The sequence below is a fragment of the Lampris incognitus genome, chromosome 1 (assembly GCF_029633865.1).
Source record: "Lampris incognitus isolate fLamInc1 chromosome 1, fLamInc1.hap2, whole genome shotgun sequence".
Classification (NCBI taxonomy): domain Eukaryota; kingdom Metazoa; phylum Chordata; class Actinopteri; order Lampriformes; family Lampridae; genus Lampris; species Lampris incognitus.
Window position 1 is genome coordinate 79360706 of NC_079211.1, and position 23208 is coordinate 79383913.

The window sequence follows — 23208 nt, forward strand, 5'->3', positions numbered from 1 at the left end:
GAAACATAAATTGTTGTCAGACAGTCAGTATGGGTTCCGATCAAACAGGTCGACATCTATGGCATTAATGGCGCTAATAGAAGAGATAACTAGTTGTATTGATAACAAGAAATATGCAGTGGGAGTATTTATAGATTAAAAAAAGCATTTGATACAATTGACCATGAAATATTACTTAATAAAATGAGATGGTATGGTATCAGAGGGGTGGGGCTAAATTGGCTGAAAAGTTATATGGGAATCAGACAACAATTTATGCAGATAGGTGACTACAAATCAACATGCATGGACATTACATGTGGAGTCCCACAGGGGTCAGTATTAGGCCCTAAATTATTTGTTCTGTGTATCAATGACATGTGTAAGGTATCAAGTCCATTGAAATTAATTTTATTTGTGGATGACACAATCATTTTTTGTTCCAGGGAGACTTTACAGGAGCTTTTGGAGTTGTGATCACAGCTGAAATGAAAATGAAATGAAAAATTAAAAAATGTGGTTTGCCAGAAACATATTATCTGAATAAAACTAAGTTTATGTTATTTGGAAATCGTAAAATAGACACACAAGTAGAATTAATAATCAACAATATCAACATTGAAAGAGTATATGAAAATACATTTCTGGGTGTGATACTTGACCATAAAATCTGCTGGAAACCTCATATAATATTCATGAGAACAAAAATGGCATTGGAGTTCTGGGAAAGGCAAGGCACATTCTGGAACGTAAAACATTGTACATTCTGTATTTTTCACTTGTATTGCCATATTTGAATTACAGCGTGGAGGTATGGGGAACACCTACAAAAGCAACCTACAATCATTATGTGTACTACAAAAAAGAGCAATAAGGATAGTAAACAATGTAGGATATAGGGAACACACCAACAGACTTTTTAAACTCACGGGCTATGAAGTCATGGACCTGGTAGAATTCAAGACTGCACAAATGTTGTTCAAAGTAAGATATAATCTGCTCCCTGGCAACATACAACAACTGTTCTCAGATGGGGGGGGGTCAATTTAAGAGGAAAATTACATTTTAAGAAACACTGTGTTCATATCACTCACAAAAGTATGTGTATCTCCAATTAGGGGAATGGTCTAGACGAAGAACTCAAGGAAAGCACAAGTTTAAATCAATTCAAAAGTGGTACAAAAAATTGTTTTTAAGAGGTGCAAGGATGCGGAGGAGGTTTGGCTCCTCTCATGACCGTGACACCCATGGTGGATGCTGTTATTGTTGTTTTTGGAAATCATTGTTATTGTTTTCTTTGTGTTTGTTGTTTTATTGTTTTTATTTTCATTGCTTTTATTATTTTTTTATTGAGTCATTCTGTGATAGATATTGAGAATGACCCACTAAAGACACAAACTAGTTTATTATTGAGGTTAATTAATTGAGCGATAGAGCGGGGGCAGGAAATGATAAGCAGTAACTTCCTCCTGCTCCTTTTCAAACAAAGTTTTTGTTGGATTCTCTATTGAGATGCTTTTGTTGAATTCTTCTGGTTTTATTTTTATCATTTGTTGTTATTTTTATTTATTTATGCTCGGCCTGGCGGCCTGGCAGCCTGTCCAGGGTGTCTCCCCCCGCCTGCCGCCCAGTGGCTGCTGGGATAGGCTCCAGCATCCCACGACCCTGAGAGCAGGGTAAGCGGTTTGGATAATGGACGGATGGGTTTATGCTTAGTCATTTTTTTCTTTCATTTTGCGTGTTTGAAACAAAGACATTTGACTTGATTTGGCTAACGATAAAGGACTTATTACCCAGAGAGTTCACATTCAGGAGGCCAAAACTGCTTGGTGTCAAAGCAGTTCAAACCAATGGAGTACAACCAGTAGGACGCTAACTGCAGCTGTTTGCTCCAGATATTAGGTGTCTGTTGTTTCTACAATTACATACGCCGTGTGGATGAGAAGCACGGTGCCATATACAAACCCCAATTCCAATGAAGCTGGGACGTTGTGTAAAACCTGAAGAAAAACAGAATACAATGATTTGCAAATCCTTTTCCACATATATTCAGTTGAATACACTACAAAGACAAGATATTTAATGTTCAAACTGATAAACTTTATTGTTTTTTGCAAATATTCACTCGTTTTGAATGTGATGCCTGCAACACGTTCCAAAGAAGCTGGGACAGGGGCAACAAAAGACTGGGAAAGTTGAGGAATGCTCAAAAAACACCTGTGTGGAACATTCCACAGGTGAACAGGTTCACTGGGAACAGGGGAGTGTCATGATTGGATATAAAAGGAGCATCCCCGAAAGGCTCAGTCGTTCACAAGCAAGGATGGGGCGAGGTTCACTACTTTGTGAACAACTGCGTGAGCAAATAGTCCAACAGTTTAAGAACAACGTTTCTCAACGTACAACTGCAAGGAATTTAGGGATTTCATCATCTCCAGTCCATAATATCATCACAAGATTCAGAGAATCTGGAGAAATCTCTGCACGTAAGTGGCAAGGCCCAAAACCAACACTGAATGCCCGTGACCTTCGACCCCTCAGGCGGCCCTGCATTAAAAACCGACATCACTGTGTAAAGGATATGACCACGTGGGCTCAGGAGCACTTGGGAAAACCATCGTCAGTTAACACAGCTGGTCGCTAGATCTACAAGTGCAAGTTAAAACTCTACCATGCAAAGCCAAAGCCAGATATCAACACCACCCAGAAATGCCGCCGGCTTCTCTGGCCCGAGCTCATCTGAGATGGACTGACGCCAAGTGGACAAGTGTGCTGTGGTCTGACGAGTCCACATTTCACATTGTTTTTGGATATCATGGACGTCGTGTCCTCCGGGCTAAAGAGGAAGAGGACCATCCAGATTGTTATCAGCGCAAAGTCCAAAAGCCAGCATCTGTGATGGTATGGGGGTGTGTTAGTGCCCATGGCATCATGAGTAACTTGCACATCTGTGAAGGCACCATTAATGCTGAAAGGTACATACAGGTTTTGGAGCAACATATGCTGCCATCCAAGCGACGTCTTTTTCAGGGACGTCCCTGCTTATTTCAGCAAGACAATGCCAAGCCACATTCTGCACGTGTTACACCAGCGGGGCTTCGTAGTAAAAGAGGGCGGGTACTGGACTGGCCTGCCTGCAGTCCAGACCTGTCTCCCATTGAACATGTGTGGCGCATTATGAAGCGCAAAATACGACAACGGAGACCCCGGATTGTTGAGCAACTGAAGTCGTACATCAAGCAAGAATGGGAAAGAATTCCACCTACAAAGCTTCAACAAGCAGTGTCCTCAGTTCCCAAACGCTTATTAAGTGTTGTTAAAAGGAAAGGTGGTGTAACACAGTGGTGAACATGCCCCTGTCCCAGCTTCTTTGGAACGTGTTGCAGGCATCACATTCACAATGAGTGAATATTTGCAAAAAACAATAAAGTTTATCAGTTTTAACATTAAATATCTTGTCTTTGTAGTGTATTCAGTTGAATATAGGTGGAAAAGGATTTGCAAATCATTGTATTCTGTTTTTATTCACGTTTTACACAACGTCCCAACTTCACCGGAATTGGGGTTTGTAATAGTCTGTATGGGGAAAACTCCCGGTGAGCAGGCCAATAACAGATGAGGCCAGTAGAGGGAGCTAGTGGGCGGAACAGGACTGTAGGGTGCCACCATAGGCGGAAACGGAGGTTCCGGAAGGAAAGTGTGGAATGTAAACAGTCGGTCACATGGAGAAGACTGGAGGAGTACTCAGATCAGTGTTCATGTCAGAATTAGGATCAGTGTTTGTATCAGAGCTCAATTTCTGGATCCCTGAAGGTGCCTAGAGCTAGAGACACCTACAGACAGACAGACAGACAGACAGACAGACAGACAGACACTGTTCACATAAACAACAGAACATTTTAAACTCGGTGTGTGTGTGTGTTTCTCTGTGTGTGTACCTGTGTGTATCGGGAGAGTTTAAACAGAGGTCCAGACTGGGGAAACGCTTTGCTCCTCCTCAACAAACTGGTTCTGGTGTGTGGAACCATGGCAAGCTTCAGCCACACACATACATACACACACACGCACACACACACACACACACACACACACACACACACACACACACACACAGAAAAGTGTATATCCAGGCATTATTAAATAGTAAAATAGATTGTTTTCCATGCTGTTTACCTTTCTAAAGTTCTGCTGGTTCTGATTTCTGGTCTGTTGTTCCTCCAACCACTGTCGACCGTACTGATGAGCCAACAGTTCTGAGAGAGGAGGGGAGGAACTGATAGACAGACAAACAGAAAGAGAGACACACAGAAAGACAGACATATTTGAAATCCCAGATACTTGAACCAGTTCATCTGGATGCAAAGTTTAGCGGGAGAACCGTTTCATCATCATCTAAGTGACCTCTTCAGTCTCGCCTGACTGCAGGTGCCCCACCCTTATACACAATACAGTGGCATAATGACCAAAAACAATGCCCAGATTCATATGCAAATTGCCATGACCATTAACTAGAGTTACAATGGTCGTGTACTATTCACAGAAGATTGAGGAATGTTTGCAATCACAGCATTGTAAGATGGTGAGAGATGTACTCTTATGTGTCTCCCCCCCGAGTTCAGGGATGGTCATTCCCTCTTCACGTAGATGGCCTCTTTTACTCCCCGTTCAAACCAGCGTTCCCCCCTATCCAGGATGTGCACATCCTCATCCCCGAAAGAGTGGCCACTGGCCTGTAGATGGTGTAGACTGTGTAGATGGTGCAGACTGTGTAGATGGTGCAGACTGTGTAGATGGTGTAGACTGTGTAGATGGTGCAGACTGTGTAGATGGTGTAGTCTGTGGAGTCCTGGCCTGGTGTGTTAGCTCTCCTGTGTTGTGTCATCCTCTTGGCCAGCGTCTGTTTAGTTTTCCCAGTGTACAAGTCACAGCAATCCTCCTGGCACTTAACAGCTACACTATGTTGCTCTGTTTGTGCCAGGGACCTGATCCTTGGGGTGGACCAATTTCTGGTGCAGCGTGTTTTGGGATTTGAAAGCAACTGAGATGTGGTGTTTGGAAAATATGTGTGTTGGGAGAGAGTTGAGAGTTGGCAGAGGTCTCTGAGGTAGTTGAGAAGCTCCTCGGTGGCAAGGTGTGGATGACATTCACCCTGAGATGCTGAAGGTTCTGGACATTGTTGGTCTGTCTTGGCTGATATGCCTCTTCAGTGTCGTGTGGAGGTCGGGGACAGTACTTGTGGAGTGGCTGACTGGGATGCCGGTTCCCATATTTAAAAAGGGGGACCGGAAGTAGTGCTCCAAATTATCAGGGCATCGCACTGCTTAGCCTCCCTTCAAAAGTCTACTCTAGGGTGCTGGAAAGTAGTGGAAAGGAGGCTCCGACCAATTGTCGAACCTCGGATCCAGGAGGAACAATGTGGATTCAGGCCGTGGAACAACAGACAACTCTTTACCCTTGCAGAAGGGCTGAGGGAGGCATGGGACAAACGCCTAGTTAGGATAACCACACTTAACCAGGGCCTGTTTAATGTGGGATTTCGTCCCTTCAAACCTTAAGTCAAACCTTAAGTACTGATCAGTATGTGTTGGCTTATGGTACACCTCAACTTTCAAATGCCCCTCATCACCAATTGCAATTTCCACAGTGTAGGAAGGCTAACCTGTCTGTGGCAAGTTTGCCGCTACAACTGAGTCAATATGTTGTTCATGTTATCTTTATTTTATATGTTTTCTTCTTGGTGAACATTCTCAAAACCTGTATGTAAAATTTTCTGTTACAGTCTGTATATCACCAACCTTATGTTTAATCAATGAACCACAATATTCTGTATAAACACAGACATTTATAATCTTTAACCTTACAAAAGGAATCATAGCACACATTATACTTTTCTCTGAGGTGTGTAAAACTACTTTATTTTGGTTTGCTTGCTGCAGCCTTAAATAGCCATATATTGTGCGAGATATGGCAGGAAGAGGTCAGGATACTTTCAGTATTTTTACACCAGTTGTTGGGAGAGGCAGGGTTTGTTTTACACAGATGTAGTAGACTAGCAGTTCGGAGTAGGACTACAGTGTTAACTAGCGAGGAGCCATTAGAATCAGACAATATCACTGACACCACCTCCCCTCCATGTGAAGCTCAGTTTTCCACCCCTGTTGTCAGCAATGAGAACACCACCCAACAGTTACGTGACAGTTACTCATCAGCGAGTTAGGGAATCGGATAGGTGAATCAATAGACAGCCGCTTGTTAGCTAATCAGCCCCCACTCACCCCAAAGCAGCCCCCATCAGCTAAATCAGGTGCCAGACACAACCACTGGCCTTTCCAAAATGAGCCTGGTAGTCAGACCTGATATTAAGGAGCCTCCCATGTGTCGTGGTGGTGGGGATGACAAATACTCCATTCAAGAGTCGATTGATATGATGGAGGTGTATTTGTACAAGTGACATTTCTCAACTGATGAACAGAGAGATAAGATTCTGAGCCATCTTCTTAGCAGAGCAAAAGTATTGTCGAAGTAGGATTGAAGAGCAGCTCGTCATCTGGCACAGTTATTAATCCCGAGGCAATCTATAGGATACTGAGACGCCATTTTATTGAAACCCCTGAGTCCTGTTTACCACTGGCCGATTTCGATGCCACTCAGTCAACAGTAAAGGAAACCAGCGTCTGTGATGTTTAATTAACACATTAAACAGGCCTAGTTAAGTGTGGTTATCCTAACTGGGCACTTGTCAAAGCCAGGAAGACCCCAAACAGTGCACCAGCCGATCGAAGAGAGGAGAAGGACAACAGCTGTCTAAGAGTAAACCAGTGGTGATTCCGTATGAGGCGGAGTGTTGGAACAGCTGAGATGCGTATTTTCCAAACACCACATCTCAGTTGCTTTCAAACCCCAAAACACGCTGCACCAGAAGTTGGTCCACTCCTCACATGAAGGCATCGGGCGTGCATGTTTCAACAGAAAAACTACGCCGTGCTTGACGCTGTTCTTCATTCAGTTTGCCCTGCTTCGTGTCAAGGGGGCGAGTGGGTTTCTGGTCCTGCTGCACCTGTTATCAATAGTTGGCACGATGTTCTTGTGCTCTTTACTCTTCTCGTGCTTTTCAAAAGCTGGATGGCTGACATTTTGGCCCCTATATAAAGTGTGTTGCTTTTATGCACGACATTAGGACTTTCTTTTTCTTTTCTTTTCTTTATTTTTTTGGATTTTGTCCCCCCAGTTGTACTTGGCATTAGAACCAGTAGAACACCATTACTTCAGAACATTAGAACCGGTAGAACACCAGTACTTCAGAACATTAGAACCGGTAGAATACCATTACTTCAGAACATTAGAACCAGTAGAACACCATTACTTCACAACATTAGAACCGGTAGAATACCATTACTTCAGAACATTAGAACCGGTAGAATACCATTACTTCAGAACATTAGAAATGGTAGAATACTATTACTTCAGAACATTAGAACCAGTAGAACATCATTACTTCACAACATTAGAACCAGTAGAACACCGTTACTTTACAACATTAGAACCAATACAACACCGTTACTTCAGAACATTAGAATCAGTAGAACACATTACTTCAGAACATTAGAACCAGTGGAATACTGTTACTTCAGAACATTAGAATCGGTAGAACACCAGTACTTCACAACATTAGAACCAGTAGAACACCGCTACTTCACAACATTAGAACCAATACAACACCGTTACTTCAGAACATTAGAATCAGTAGAACACATTACTTCAGAACATTAGAACCGGTGGAATACTGTTACTTCAGAACATTACAATCGGTAGAACACCAGTACTTCACAACATTAGAACCAGTAGAACACCGCTACTTCACAACATTAGAACCAGTAGAACACATTAATTCAGAACGTAAGAGCCAGTGGAATACCATTACTTCAGAACATAAGAACCAGTGGAACACTATTACTTCAGAACATTAGAACCAGTATAACACCATTCCTTCAGAACATTCGAGCCAGTTTAACACCAGTACTTCACAACATTAGAACCAGTAGATCACCATTACTTCAGAACATTAGAACCAGTAGAATGCCATTACTTCAGAACATTAGAACCAGTAGAACACCATTACTTCAGAACATTAAAACCAGTAGAACACCAGTACTTCACAACATTAGAACCGATAGAATACCATTACTTCAGAACATTAGAACCAGTTTAACACCATTACTTCACAACATTAGAACCGGTAGAATACCATTACTTCAGAACATTAGAAACGGTAGAATACCATTACTTCAGAACATTAGAACCAGTTTAACACCATTACTTCACAACATTAGAACCGGTAGAATACCATTACTTCAGAACATTAGAAACGGTAGAATACCATTACTTCAGAACATTAGAACCAGTAGAATACCATTACTTCAGAACATTAGAACCAGTAGAACACCGTTACTTTACAACACTAGGACCAGTAAAACACCGTTCCTTCAGAACATTAGAACCGGTAGAATACCATTACTTCAGAACATTAGAACCGGTGGAATACTGTTACTTCAGAACATTAGAACCGGTAGAACACCAGTACTTCACAACATTAGAACCAGTAGAACACCGTTACTTCACAACATTAGAACCAGTAGAACATCGTTACCTCACAACATTAGAACCAGTAGAACACATTAATTCAGAACGTAAGAGCCAGTGGAACACTATTACTTCAGAACATTAGAACCAGTATAACACCATTCCTTCAGAACATTCGAGCCAGTTTAACACCAGTACTTCACAACATTAGAACCAGTAGAACACCAGTACTTCAGAACATTAGAACCAGTGGAACACCGTTACTTCAGAACCTTAGAACCAGTAGAACACCATTACTTCAGAACATTAGAACCAGTAGAACACCGTTACTTTACAACACTAGGACCAGTAAAACACCGTTCCTTCAGAACATTAGAATCAGTAGAACACATTACTTCAGAACATTAGAACCGGTGGAATACTGTTACTTCAGAACATTACAATCGGTAGAACACCAGTACTTCACAACATTAGAACCAGTAGAACACCGCTACTTCACAACATTAGAACCAGTAGAACACATTAATTCAGAACGTAAGAGCCAGTGGAATACCATTACTTCAGAACATAAGAACCAGTGGAACACTATTACTTCAGAACATTAGAACCAGTATAACACCATTCCTTCAGAACATTCGAGCCAGTTTAACACCAGTACTTCACAACATTAGAACCAGTAGATCACCATTACTTCAGAACATTAGAACCAGTAGAATGCCATTACTTCAGAACATTAGAACCAGTAGAACACCATTACTTCACAACATTAAAACCAGTAGAACACCAGTACTTCACAACATTAGAACCGATAGAATACCATTACTTCAGAACATTAGAACCAGTTTAACACCATTACTTCACAACATTAGAACCGGTAGAATACCATTACTTCAGAACATTAGAAACGGTAGAATACCATTACCTCAGAACATTAGAACCAGTTTAACACCATTACTTCACAACATTAGAACCGGTAGAATACCATTACTTCAGAACATTAGAAACGGTAGAATACCATTACTTCAGAACATTAGAACCAGTAGAATACCATTACTTCAGAACATTAGAACCAGTAGAACACCGTTACTTTACAACACTAGGACCAGTAAAACACCGTTCCTTCAGAACATTAGAACCGGTAGAATACCATTACTTCAGAACATTAGAACCGGTGGAATACTGTTACTTCAGAACATTAGAACCGGTAGAACACCAGTACTTCACAACATTAGAACCAGTAGAACACCGTTACTTCACAACATTAGAACCAGTAGAACACCGTTACCTCACAACATTAGAACCAGTAGAACACATTAATTCAGAACGTAAGAGCCAGTGGAACACTATTACTTCAGAACATTAGAACCAGTATAACACCATTCCTTCAGAACATTCGAGCCAGTTTAACACCAGTACTTCACAACATTAGAACCAGTAGAACACCAGTACTTCAGAACATTAGAACCAGTGGAACACCGTTACTTCAGAACCTTAGAACCAGTAGAACACCATTACTTCACAACATTAGAACCAGTAGAACACCAGTATTTCACAACATTAGAACCGGTAGAATACCTTTACTTCAGAACATTAGAACCAGTATAACACCATTCCTTCAGAACATTCGAGCCAGTTTAACACCAGTACTTCACAACATTAGAACCAGTAGAACACCAGTACTTCAGAACATTAGAACCGGTAGAATACCATTACTTCAGAACATTAGAACCAGTAGAACACCATTACTTCACAACATTAGAACCAGTAGAACACCAGTACTTCAGAACATTAGAACCGTTAGAATACCATTACTTTAGAACATTAGAACCAGTAGAACACCATTACTTCATTTCATTAGAACCAGTAGAACACCAGTACTTCACAACATTAGAACCAGTAGAACACCGTTACTTCACAACATGAGAACCAGTAGAACACCGTTACCTCACAACATTAGAACCAGTAGAACACATTAATTCAGAACGTAAGAGCCAGTGGAACACTATTACTTCAGAACATTAGAACCAGTATAACACCATTTCTTCAGAACATTCGAGCCAGTTTAACACCAGTACTTCACAACATTAGAACCAGTAGAACACCAGTACTTCAGAACATTAGAACCAGTGGAACACCGTTGCTTCAGAACATTAGAACCAGTAGAACACCATTACTTCACAACATTAGAACCGGTAGAATACCTTTACTTCAGAACATTAGAACCAGTATAACACCATTCCTTCAGAACATTCGAGCCAGTTTAACACCAGTACTTCACAACATTAGAACCAGTAGAACACCAGTACTTCAGAACATTAGAACCGGTAGAATACCATTACTTCAGAACATTAGAACCAGTAGAACACCATTACTTCACAACATTAGAACCAGTAGAACACCATTACTTCACAACATTAGAACCAGTAGAACACCAGTACTTCAGAACATTAGAACCGTTAGAATACCATTACTTCAGAACATTAGAACCAGTAGAACACCATTACTTCATTACATTAGAACCAGTAGAACACCAGTACTTCACAACATTAGAACCAGTAGAACACCGTTACTTCACAACATTAGAACCAGTAGAACACCGTTACCTCACAACATTAGAACCAGTAGAACACATTAATTCAGAACGTAAGAGCCAGTGGAACACTATTACTTCAGAACATTAGAACCAGTATAACACCATTCCTTCAGAACATTCGAGCCAGTTTAACACCAGTACTTCACAACATTAGAACCAGTAGAACACCAGTACTTCAGAACATTAGAACCAGTGGAACACCGTTACTTCAGAACCTTAGAACCAGTAGAACACCATTACTTCACAACATTAGAACCAGTAGAACACCAGTACTTCACAACATTAGAACCGGTAGAATACCTTTACTTCACAACATTAGAACGAGTATAACACCATTCCTTCAGAACATTCGAGCCAGTTTAACACCAGTACTTCACAACATTAGAACCAGTAGAACACCAGTACTTCAGAACATTAGAACCGGTAGAATACCATTACTTCAGAACATTAGAACCAGTAGAACACCATTACTTCACAACATTAGAACCAGTAGAACACCAGTACTTCAGAACATTAGAACCGTTAGAATACCATTACTTCAGAACATTAGAACCAGTAGAACACCATTACGTCATTACATTAGAACCAGTAGAACACCAGTACTTCACAACATTCGAACCGGTAGAACACCATTTCTTCAGAACATTAGAACCGGTAGAATACCATTACTTCAGAACATTAGAACCAGTAGAACACCATTACTTCACAACATTAGAACCAGTAGAACACCAGTACTTCACAACATTAGAACCGGTAGAATACCATTACTTCAGAACATTAGAAACGGTAGAATACCATTACTTCAGAACATTAGAACCAGTAGAACACCGTTACTTTACAACATTAGAACCAGTACAACACCGTTCCTTCTGAACATTAGAACCAGTAGAACACCAGTACTTCACAACATTAGAACCGGTGGAATCATTGTTACTCCAGAACATTAGAATCGGTAGAACACCAGTACTTCAGAACATTAGAGCCAGTATAACACCATTCCTTCAGAACATTCGAGCCAGTTTAACACCAGTACTTCAGAACATTAGAATCAGTAGAACACGATTAGTTCAAAACGTTAGGACCAGTAGAACACCATTACTTCAGAACATCAGAACCAGTATAACACCAGTACTTCAGAACAGCTCCTTCAGTAACTGGCCACTCTCAAATAACCTCCTCTATGAAAATAAACTTTTAATTAAAGTGTCTTTTCCACTGTCTGCCTCTCTGTCTTTCTGTCTTTCTGGTGGTGTGTATCTGTCTGTCTGTCTGTCTGTCTGTCTGTCTGTCTGTCTGTATCTCTCTGTCTGTCTCTCTGTCTTTCTGTCTGTATCTGCCTATCTGTCTGTCTGTCTGTCTGTCTGTCTTTCTGGTGGTGTGTATCTGTCTGTCTGTCTGTATCTGCCTATCTGTCTGTCTGTCTGTCTGTCTTTCTGGTGGTGTGTATCTGTCTGTCTGTCTGTATCTCTGCCTGTCTCTCTGCCTGTCTGTCTGTCTCTCTGTCTGTCTGTCTGTCTGTCTGTCTGTCTGTCTGTCTGTCTGTCTTTCTGTTTGTGTGTGTCTGTCTGTCTGTCTGTCTGTCTGTCTGTCTGTCTGTCTGTCTGTCTGTATCTCTCTGTCTGTTTGTCTTTCTGTCTGTATCTCTCTGTCTGTTTTTCTGTTTGTCTGTATCTGTCTGTCTGTCTGTCTGTCTGTATCTGTCTCTCTGTCTGTATCTCTCTGTCTGTCTGTCTGTATCTCTGTCTGTATCTCTCTGTCTGTCTGTCTGTCTTTCTGTCTGTATCTCTCTGTCTGTCTCTGTCTGTTTTTCTGTTTGTCTGTATCTCTCTGTCTGTATCTCTCTGTCTGTCTGTCTGTATCTGTCTGTGTCTGTATCTCTCTGTCTGTCTGTCTTTATCTGTCTGTCTGTCTGTCTGTCTCTCTGTCTGTATCTCTCTGTCTGTCTGTCTGTCTGTCTGTCTGTCTGTCTGTCTGTCTGTCTGTCTGTCCACTGCCTACTCACCTTGTTCTAATTCCAAACGTCTCGTCTTTGTCTCCAGGACCATGGTTTGATTGGCGGGTGCTGCTGGCCCTGTCCTGGTTTCTGTGATTCTGGTTCTGATTCTGGTTGGATCTGGTCCGCTGGGCTCGGTATTGGCTGACTTCTTTGCTGGTGACCAGACCAGCCTTTACCCCATCTCTGTTCAGAGACACGAAATCAGTCTTCAGCGGCTGAGAGGATCCAACGCCACCATGCCGACACGCTGACTGGATCCGCCAGGAGGACAGAGCTGGGGGGGGGGTATTGGTTATTTTACTGAATGCTGCTAAAGGACCTGGACCAAAACCCTGACTGTGGGTTCAAACCTCAACATCAACACAATGAAAACAAATCATCTAATGACTTCACCATCACAACCATCTATCTATCTATCTATCTATCTATCTATCTATCTATCTATCTATCTATCTATCTGTCTGTCTGTCTGTCTGTCTGTCTGTCTGTCTGTCTGTCTGTCTGTCTGTCTGTCTATCTATCTATCTATCTATCTATCTATCTATCTATCTATCTATCTATCTATCTATCTATCTGTCTATCTGTCTGTCTGTCTGTCTGTCTGTCTGTCTGTCTGTCTGTCTAAAAACTGCTCCAGGGAAACCCTAAACTCTGATCTTCTGTAGGAATCACAGTGTGTGTGTGTGTGTGTGTGGGAGAGAAACACTGACATCTTTCTCCCCACAAACACCCTCAGATGACCACACACACACACACACACACACACACACACACACACACACAGAGTGTCAGCAGCTCCATGCATGACAGGTCATGAGTGAGGTATGAGATTGATGGTGTCTGTGAATGTTCTCATTCATCCAGGTCATGGTTTCCCAAAGTAGTATTGATGATATTGATCATGATTGATGAAATGAGAGCTGATTATTTCCGCCAGGACAAAAATTTGGTCTTATTATCCAGTCAGTACACAATCAATCAATCGATCAATCAATCGATCAATCAGTCAATCAATCCTGATGTGCTGCTTACCTTCTGCTACCCCTCCATCTCTCACTGTTGTTCTAGTTCCGTAGACAAAGTTCGGACTGGGACAGGGCATGCCATGGGACCGGCTCTCACCCAGGGAGGCCTGGAGGACAGATCATCACCTTCATCATTAGTAGGTGGAGAAGAACACACCAGGACAGATGGGAATAGAACAGAACAGATGAAAATTGAGCAGTTCGCTGCATTGGTTCTTTGTTGTGGTTCTCCTTATCATGATAGAAATTCATCCTTTACTCCTCACACACATGCACATGCACATGCACATCACACTGCACGTGTGTGTGTGTGTGTGTGTGTGTGTGTGTGTATATATATATATATATATATATATATATATATATATATATATATATATATTACAAGCCTGTTTAATGCTACATGCACTCATCAGCTGTCAGCAGTGCTAAACGGCAAAGAACATAACATATATATAAAACTATCTCGCTGTGCACGTGATGTACATGGCTCCTGTCAGTCCAGCTCCATCCACACAACATCACTGGCCTCGTGGATCAGTTTATTGATCCTGTTTGCATCTGCTACCCTCAACCTGCTGTCCCCACACACAACAGCAAAGAGGAGAGCACTGGCCACCTCAGACTCATACCACATCCTGAGCATTGTCTGGCAGATGTTGAAGGACATAAGCCTCCTCAAAAATAGAGACGGCTCTGTCCCTTCTTTTAGAGGGCATCGGTGTTCTTAATCCAGTCAAGTTTATTGTATATATACACCCCCAGGTACTTGTAGTATTCTACAATGTCCACACTGACCCCCTGGATGGAGACAGGTGTCACTGGTGTCATGTCCCTCCTCAGATTACAAACCAACTCCTTTGTCTTAGTCACACTGAGCTGCAGATGGTTCTGCTCACACCATGTGACAGAGTTTCCCACCACAGCCCTGTATGCAGCCTCCTTGCCCTTGCTGATGCATCCGACTATAGCAGAGTCATCAGAGAACTTCTGAAGATGGCAGGACTCTGTGTGGTAGTTGAAGTCTGTGGTGTAGAGGGTGAAAAGGAAAGGAGACAGGGCTGTCCCCTGCGGAGCCCCAGTGTTGCTGACCACTCTGTCTGACACAGTGTTGCAAGTGCACATACTGTGGTCTACCAGTAAGGTAGTCAACAATCCAGGACACAAGGGGGGCATCTACCTGCATTGCTGTCAGCTTCTCACCCAGTAGAGCTGGCTGGATGGTGTTGAAGGCATTAGAGAAGTCAAAGAGCATGACCCTCACAGTGCTTGCTGGCTTATCCAGGTGGGCGTAAGCAGGTAAATGATGGCATCCTCAACTCCCAGTCAGGGCTGGTAGGTGAACTGGAGAGGGTCCAAGTGTGCTTGACCATGAGCCGAAGCTGCTCCAGGATAAGGATAGAAATCCAAGGCCCCCTTGGATTTTTCTCACCTCCTCCTTAATGCCAGCTCTAAAGGTCCTCTTCTTTTCATTCAGGATGGCGTTGATGTCCTTCATAACCCATGGCTTGTTATTTGAATAACAACGGGCAGTCTTTTCGGGGACAATGCAGTCCACATAGTAGTTTATATAGTCGGACAGCCTGCCAGTCTGTTACCTCAAAACAGCCCTGAAGTTTCACACAGACCTCCCTTGACTATTTCCTCACTATTTTTGTGGTCACAGGCTGCCGATTCACAAGAGGCACATAGCAGCGGTTCAGATATACTAGGTTGTGATCTGACCTACCCAGGGGAGAGAGGGAAGAAGAGATGTAAGCCTCTTTCACGTTAGCATACATCAAGTCCAGTGTCCTCTCCTCTCTGGTTGTACAGCTCACATACTGGGTGAAGTTGGGCAGGGTTTTCACCATGGAGACGTGGTTGAAGTCCCCCGAGATTATGATGAAGGCACTCGGTTGTTGTGTCTGTAGATGAGCTATGACGGGGGGGGGGGGTAATCAGCTATCACAATAGCATGTGAGAATTCCCTAGGCAAATTATATGGCTCGATTCAGCTAACAGTTCAATGTCCGGGCAACCTTGATGGTAATGTGACCAGGATTACACCATCTGTTGTTAACAAGAAGCCGTCGATGGAAACGCTGTGGTCAGGGATGTCCTGGTGCAGCCATGTTTCAGTGAAACACACAGGCTACAGTCACCAAACTCTCTGATTCCTGACTGGCGCTGTTCTCTCGTCCATTTTATTTGCCAGCGATCTCACGTTGCCCATGACGAGAGAGGGGACATACGGCTTATCTCCTTCTACCTCTCCGTGCATCTGTCTTCCACTTTCTTGATTTATATCATTTACCCCATCGTCCCTGAAAAGACCTCCTAACCGTCCTTCTAAGTTCTTCAGGGATTTGGTGAGTTTGGTCCATAAAGCTAGCCAGTCAAAGCGCCAACAACTGATCTGTGCTGTGAACAATGGAGCCGCAGTGCTGTTGAGCATTGTCCACACGACGCTCAGAAAGGAGTATTCCAAATACCAGAAAAAAAAGATCAAAACATCTCTGACCGCATGGTTACAAGGGCACAACTTAGAAAAACCTAACTAGTTACTTAGCTAAACAGTAAGAACAAGACAGAAGTTATTTAAAAAGAGCGAGAGCGACTGACTGCAACAAGCGGCCGTTCCGATCGACGCCTGCGCAATTTATCGCTGTAAAGGATTTTCTCATTCCAGATTTCTGTCCATCTTTTGAAAGGAAGTGCTAGTTCAAAGTTCAGGTCATAATCATTCTGCCTGCACTGCACTGAGGGATGAACATCAGTCTCACCTGGGCTGTCACTGTCAGGGCTGTCACTCTCTCCACGTACACATTTGATTTGTTTATCATCATTGTAGTCCAGGATTTCCCATGTATTGTGCCTGTTCCATTTTACAAATGTTGAGCTGGGGTGTGCAATCTTCTTCAAGCATGTGGAGAATAAGCGAAGCTTGACTCGGTTTTCTCTTTAGCCTTTAACGTTATGCATATTTATTTAGGACAGAGGAGAGAGAGTTTGCTCTCTCTCCTCTGTCCTGATACTCCTGGTTCTGTCAGCTGCGTTCGACACAGTGAACCACCAGATCCTCCTCTCTACCCTCGAGGGGATGGGTGTCACAGGCTCTGCACTCTCAATGTTTGCAACCTACCTGACGGGTCACTCCTACCAGGTGACATGGAGGGGATCTGTGTCGGAGCCTTCAGACTGACTACAGGTGTTCCACAGGGTTCGGTTCTGGGTCCTCTCCTATTCTCCCTGTACACGACATCCCTGGGTTCTGTTATTTGCTCGCATGACTTCTCTTACCATTGTTACGCCGATGACACCCAGCTGATCTTGTCCTTTCCTCCCTCTGACACACAAGTAGAGACATGCATTGCTACGTGCTTGACTGACATCTCGGAGAGGATGGTGACACACCATCTGAAGCTCAATCTGGACAAGACAGAGCTGATGTTCCTCCCGGGGAAAGGTTGCCTGCACCGAGACCTGGCCATCACCATTGACAACACCGTGGTGACGCCAACTCGGACTGTGAGGAATCTGGGTGTGATCCTGGATGACCAACTGTCGTTTGCTGAAAACATGGCATCGGTTGCTTGTTCCTGCAGATTTCTCCTCTATAACATCAGGAAGATTCACCCATTCCTCACTGACGAGACAGCACAGGAGCTCATCCAGGCTCTGGTCATCTCCCGGCTGGACTATGGCAACTCACTCCTTGCTGGCTCCCCGGCGTCGGCCATCAGACCTCCGGAGCTTGTTCAGAAAGCTGCAGCTCGTCTGGAGTTCAACCGCCCTAAGTTCTCCCACACAACTCCCCTTCTCATGTCCCTACACTGGCTCCCAGTAGCTGCTCGCATCTAGTTTAAGACTCTGGTGCTAGCCTACAGGGCAGTGAAAGGAACAGCTCCTTCCTATCTCCAGGCCATGGTCAAGCCCTACACCCCCACCCGACCACTTCGCTCTGCTGCCTGGTTGCCCCGTTGCTCAGAGGCCCTTGCTGCCGATCGACCCGGTCAAGGCTCTTTTCTGTCCTGGCCCCACAGTGGTGGAATGAACTCCCCGCTGATGTCAGGACAGTGGAGTTGCTGCCTATCTTTAGGCGCAGGTTGAAAACTCACCTCTTTAAGAACTACTACCCTGTTACTTGTTCTTAGCACTTATTATATTCACTCATTTAAAAAAAATCTCTTTCTTGCACTTTTACTTTACCACTGGTTTTGCTCTTAGATGCTTGTTTAGATGCACTTGTGACCTCTGATGACTAGTAGTTCTCCTGATTTTCTACGTTAAATGATGCACTTATTGTAAGTCACTTTGGATAAAAGCATCGGCTAAATGACTGTAATGTCATGTAATATAATTTAGGCAAATACAGCAGGTCTGACTCTTACAACACACACTGTCGCACACTTACAACACACATCCTCGCACACTGAGAACGTGGTGACATCACATCCGAATGTACCGTAATACAATGAGTAAGGGTGCCATCAAATAACACTTAACACCCCCACTCGCTCTTAGCTCATTGGATTACCTGGAAAACAAAACAATAACAAAGTAAGGCTTCTTCTTTACCTTGACAATGAGAACACACTCTTTGCACCTCTAAGTGCCAAACATGTCTTGAGCAAACCTCTTTAGCTTTATCTTGGTGGCTGGCTTTGTCATTACATCAGCGATCAATTGCTCAGTAGGACAGTATTCCAAGATTACCTTTCCATTATTTACAGTTTCCCATATGAAGTGGTACTTAATATCAATGTGCTTGCACCTCTGCCTGTTTACTGGGTTTCTGGCTAGGGCTATAGTACCTTGGTTGTCTTCATACACCTTTCTTTGTGCATATTGGTATTTGTCTATACCTCTGAGCTGTTCTAGGTAGATACTTTCCTGTATGGCTGATGCTAAGGACATGTACTCTGCTTCGCAAGTAGATAATGCTACTGTCGGTTGTTTTATTCTCTTCCATGAGCTCAAAGAGCTTCCTTCACTTAGGCTGACACAATAGCCTGATGTACTACGTCTGTCCATTACATCTGATGCCTAGTCAGCATCACTGTACACTCTTAGACCTAGACTCTCTGTGTCATTTCTCTTGAAGCATACCACCTGTTCTGCTGTACCTTTGAGTTATCTGAACACGTGTTTTACAGTGTTTCAGTGTTCTTCTGTTGGTTCAGCAAAGTGCTGAGATAGTTTACTGACCACGAAACTTATATCTGGTCGAGTGCATGTGGACAAGTAAATTAAACTTCCCACTGCCTCTCTGTACTTTATTGGCTGTTTCATTTTTTCAGCATTTTCTGAGTACTCAAGTTTTGGCTCACATGGAGTCTCTCAGGACCTGCAATCCTACATTTTAAATCTCTCCAGTATTTTGCTCACATATCTCTTCTGTGACATTTTAACTTGACCTTCTGCTTGCTCAAAATCTATCCCCAAGAAATGTTTCAACTTTCCCAGGTCTTTCATTTTGAACATTTCGGTGAGCATCCCCTTTACACTTTTCAGTACACCCTTGTCGCTAGCTGCTATGATCAGATCGTCAATCCATATTATCAAGATTACTTTTTCGTTATGTTTTTATCTTGTATACACACAGTGATCAGCGGGATTCTGTACAAAACCATTTTCACTCAAACATGTATGTAACATAGCATTCCAGTTTCTGCCTGACTGCTTTAGACCATAGAGAGACTTATGCAACTTGCATACTAGCATTTCACACGTTTCTGACTTTTCCTCATAACCTTCTGGTTGCTCTTTATAGATTTCACAGTCAATTGGTGAATGCAAATAGGCTGTCTTAACGTCCATCTGGTGTAAGACTAGGTTCTCCTGCGCTGCCTTCTGCATGACCACTCTTACACTTGTCATATCAGCTGTGGGTGAGAATGTCTCCTCGTAGTCAGTTCCTGGTTTCTGACTTTAGCCTTTTGCTACGAATCTCGCCTTGTATTTATCAGATCCACCAATGTCACACTTGAGTGTGTAGACCCATCTACCCCCCACCGCCTGTTTACCTGGTGGCAATTGGGTGAGGCTGAAGGTCTCGTTCTCCTCCAGTGATCGCATCTCCTTGTTCATGGCATTTTTCCACTGCCTTGATTTGGTTGATGCTATGGCGTCCTGGTAGGTTTGAGGAATGTCGTATACTGCTCTATAACAAGAGTCCACGCATGTTAACAGTTTGTCCTCTGTATCCTCAGTCTCGAATTCCTGTAGGTAAGCCGGTCTGCTCTTGGTGCGCGGTGGGTCCCTTCTGATTACAGTCTCGGTGACTTGGCCCGGCTGTGAGTGTTCAGTCTGTTCAGATAAAGTCCCAGAAACTCCACTCTGAACACCCCAAGCCATCGGAGCTAATGGACAAGATGCTGAGTATGCTAGGTTCGTGCGACCCCGCCTTCCTTTTCGGCCAGCTGTTCCTCCATCAGCTCCCCTCGCATGTCCGTACTGCCTTGGCCAGCTCCAAGTTGTCCACCACCAGCAACTTTTGAGAGTTGGCCGCGGAGGCTGACAGGATTTTTCTCGCCAGCCGACAGCAGTGTGCGGCCACTCTGCTGCCTGCCCACGCTCTTCCACCACTGCCGGTTGAGGCTGCAGGCGTCACCGCGGCAGCAGTTTCTCGTCAGCAGCAGGACTCAGGGGGACTGTGCTTCTGCCATGCTAGGTTTGGAACCAAAGCCAAGCAATGCCGTGCACCATGCACTTTCAGCAGGGCGGGAAAAGCCAGGGCCGGAGCTCAATAGTAGCCCTGAGCATTGGCCTGGAAGGCAGGTTGCTGTTTATTCAGGACACCATCTCCGGCCGGCGGTTGCTAGTTTATTCGGGCGCGCAGCGGAGCATCCTGCCTGCGACACCAGTGGACGCGATGGCTGGCGGATTCGGCCCCCCCTATGGATGCTGCTGACGGCACCCCCGTACGCACCTATGGCAAGAGGTATGTGGAGTTGGTTTTTGGAGGTCGGCTGGGACTTTGTAATGGCGAAGGTGTCCGTTGCCCTCCTGGGTGCGGATTTCCTGCGCGCTTATGGGCTATTGGTAGACGTTAAAAACCGCCGCTTGACTGACGCCGTCTCCTTCTGCTCCTACCCATGTACGCTGGGGGAGGCGGGTCCCATCGGCTTGTCCAACAGGATTGCCACCGGGGATGAATTTCAGCGTCTGATCGCTGCGTTTCCGGACATCACAACGCCCATCTTCTCATCAGCAGTCACCAAGCATGGAGTGGAACCCTACATCACCACCACGGGCCCCCCAGTCTACGCATGCGCACGGTGCCTCGACCCAGCCAAGCTCGCCATCGCCAAGGAGGAGTTTGCCAACATGGAGTGCCTCGGCATCGTGCACCACTCCGACAGTCCATGCCCCCCCCCCTGCTTATGGTCGCGAAGGCTAATGGCGGCTAGCGCCCATGTGGTTATTACCGCCGCCTCAACAACGTCACGACGCCAGACCGCTACCCCGTCCCGCACATCCAGGACTTCTCCGTGCATTTGGCAGGGGCGGCCATCTTCTCCAAGGTGGACCTCGTGCGCGGATACCACTAGGTGCCGGTCCGCCCACAGGATGTGCCGAAGACGGCAGTAATCCCCCTGTTCGAGTTCCTGAGGATGCCGTTTTGGCTCAAGGGGGCTGCACAGACCTTTCAGCGGCTCATGGACTCTGTGCTGCGAGACATGCCGTTCCTGTTTGTTTACCTGGATGACATTCTCGTGGCCAGTACGTCCGCAGCGGAGCACCTGGTCCACCTCCGGCAGCTGTTCGAACGGCTTAGCCAGCATGGGCTCATCGTCAGCCCGGCAAAGTGCCAGTTGGGCCTGCCAACCATTGATTTCAAGGTGAACGCCGTTGCCAGGTTCCCACGCCCAACACGGTGAAGTCCCTGCAGGAGGTCCTGGGCATGGTGAATTTTTACAACCGATTCATTCCCCGGGTAGCTCATCTCATACGCTCCCTGTATGAGGCTCTGAAGGGTAAGGACCCAAAGGGCCCAGTGGACTGGTCGGAAGAGAGAAACCGGGCGTTTGAGGACGCTAAGGCTGCGCTGGCTGACGCCGCCTTGTTGGCGCACCCATCACCAACTGCCCCAGTAGCACTCACCACGGATGCCTCAGATTATGCCGTGGGGGCAGTGTATGAGCAGTGGGTGGGCGGAGCCTGGCAGCCGCTTGCTTTTCTCAGCCGCCAGGTGCACAGCAGTGAGAGGAAATATAGTACCTTCAACCGGGAGCTTCTTGGCCTGTTTCTCGTAATCTGCTGCTTCCGGTTCCTGCTGGAAGGCTGATGGTTCTCTGTGTTTGTGGACCACCACCCGCTGACATTTGCCATGGCCAAAGCCACCGAGCCGTGGTCTGGGCGCCAACAGTGCCACCTCTCTTACATCTCCGAGTTCACCACTGACATCCGGCACGTCGCCGGCAAAGACAACTTCTTCACCGACTGCATCTCCCGTGCGATGTTGGGGGCCGTCCACTTGGGACTCGACTACGCAGCCATGGCTGCAGACCAGGCTGCTGACACAGAAGTGCAGGCCTACCGGACTGCTGACACCGGGCTGCAGTTGAAGGATGTGGTGTTTGACGACGGCGGGGCCATGCTTCTCTGTGACATCTCCACGGGTCAGCCCCGGCCCATGGACGGGTTTTTGACGCCATCCATGGCCTTTCACACCCAGGTGTGAAGTCGTCAACGAAGTTGGTGGGGGCCAAGTTCGTGTGGCCCCCCTACAATGGCCCTTTCCGTGTCCTGGCAGCAGGGGCTAAGAATTTTGTTGTGGATGTCGGTGGTAAGCCGGAGTGGGTTTTGGTGGACCGGCTCACCTGGACTTGGAGAGGCCGGTTCAACTGGCCCAGCCCCCTCGGCGTGGATGCCCCCCTGCCCCTACACCCGTCAAGAGGAGCCGTTTTGGCCCCATTATTCGTCCCCCGCCACGTTGATTTTATTTATTTTTTTGTCATGGTGAATTCTGGAGGGCGTGTGTAGTGACCTACTTGCAGGTTACATATTCACCATGCGGGCCAGAGACAGGCTGGCCATACCCAGCGATT

The 23208-nt window shown here is 45.0% G+C and overlaps 1 protein-coding gene across 1 annotated transcript in view; it reads right to left on the bottom strand.

Annotated features, from left to right (window-relative positions):
• Nucleotides 1–315: 315 nt before the first annotated feature.
• The window catches only part of cfap77 (cilia and flagella associated protein 77), a 30808-nt gene continuing 7915 nt past the window's right edge, over nt 316–23208 (bottom strand). Inside the window, exons 3-7 of the mRNA XM_056282751.1 lie at nt 14181–14280; nt 13155–13422; nt 4153–4252; nt 3918–4013; nt 316–462 (exon numbers count right to left, since the gene is read on the bottom strand). Of these exons, the coding sequence (XP_056138726.1) occupies nt 457–462; nt 3918–4013; nt 4153–4252; nt 13155–13422; nt 14181–14280 (570 nt within the window). The 3' untranslated portion in view covers nt 316–456. The remainder of the gene's footprint in view (nt 463–3917; nt 4014–4152; nt 4253–13154; nt 13423–14180; nt 14281–23208) is intronic.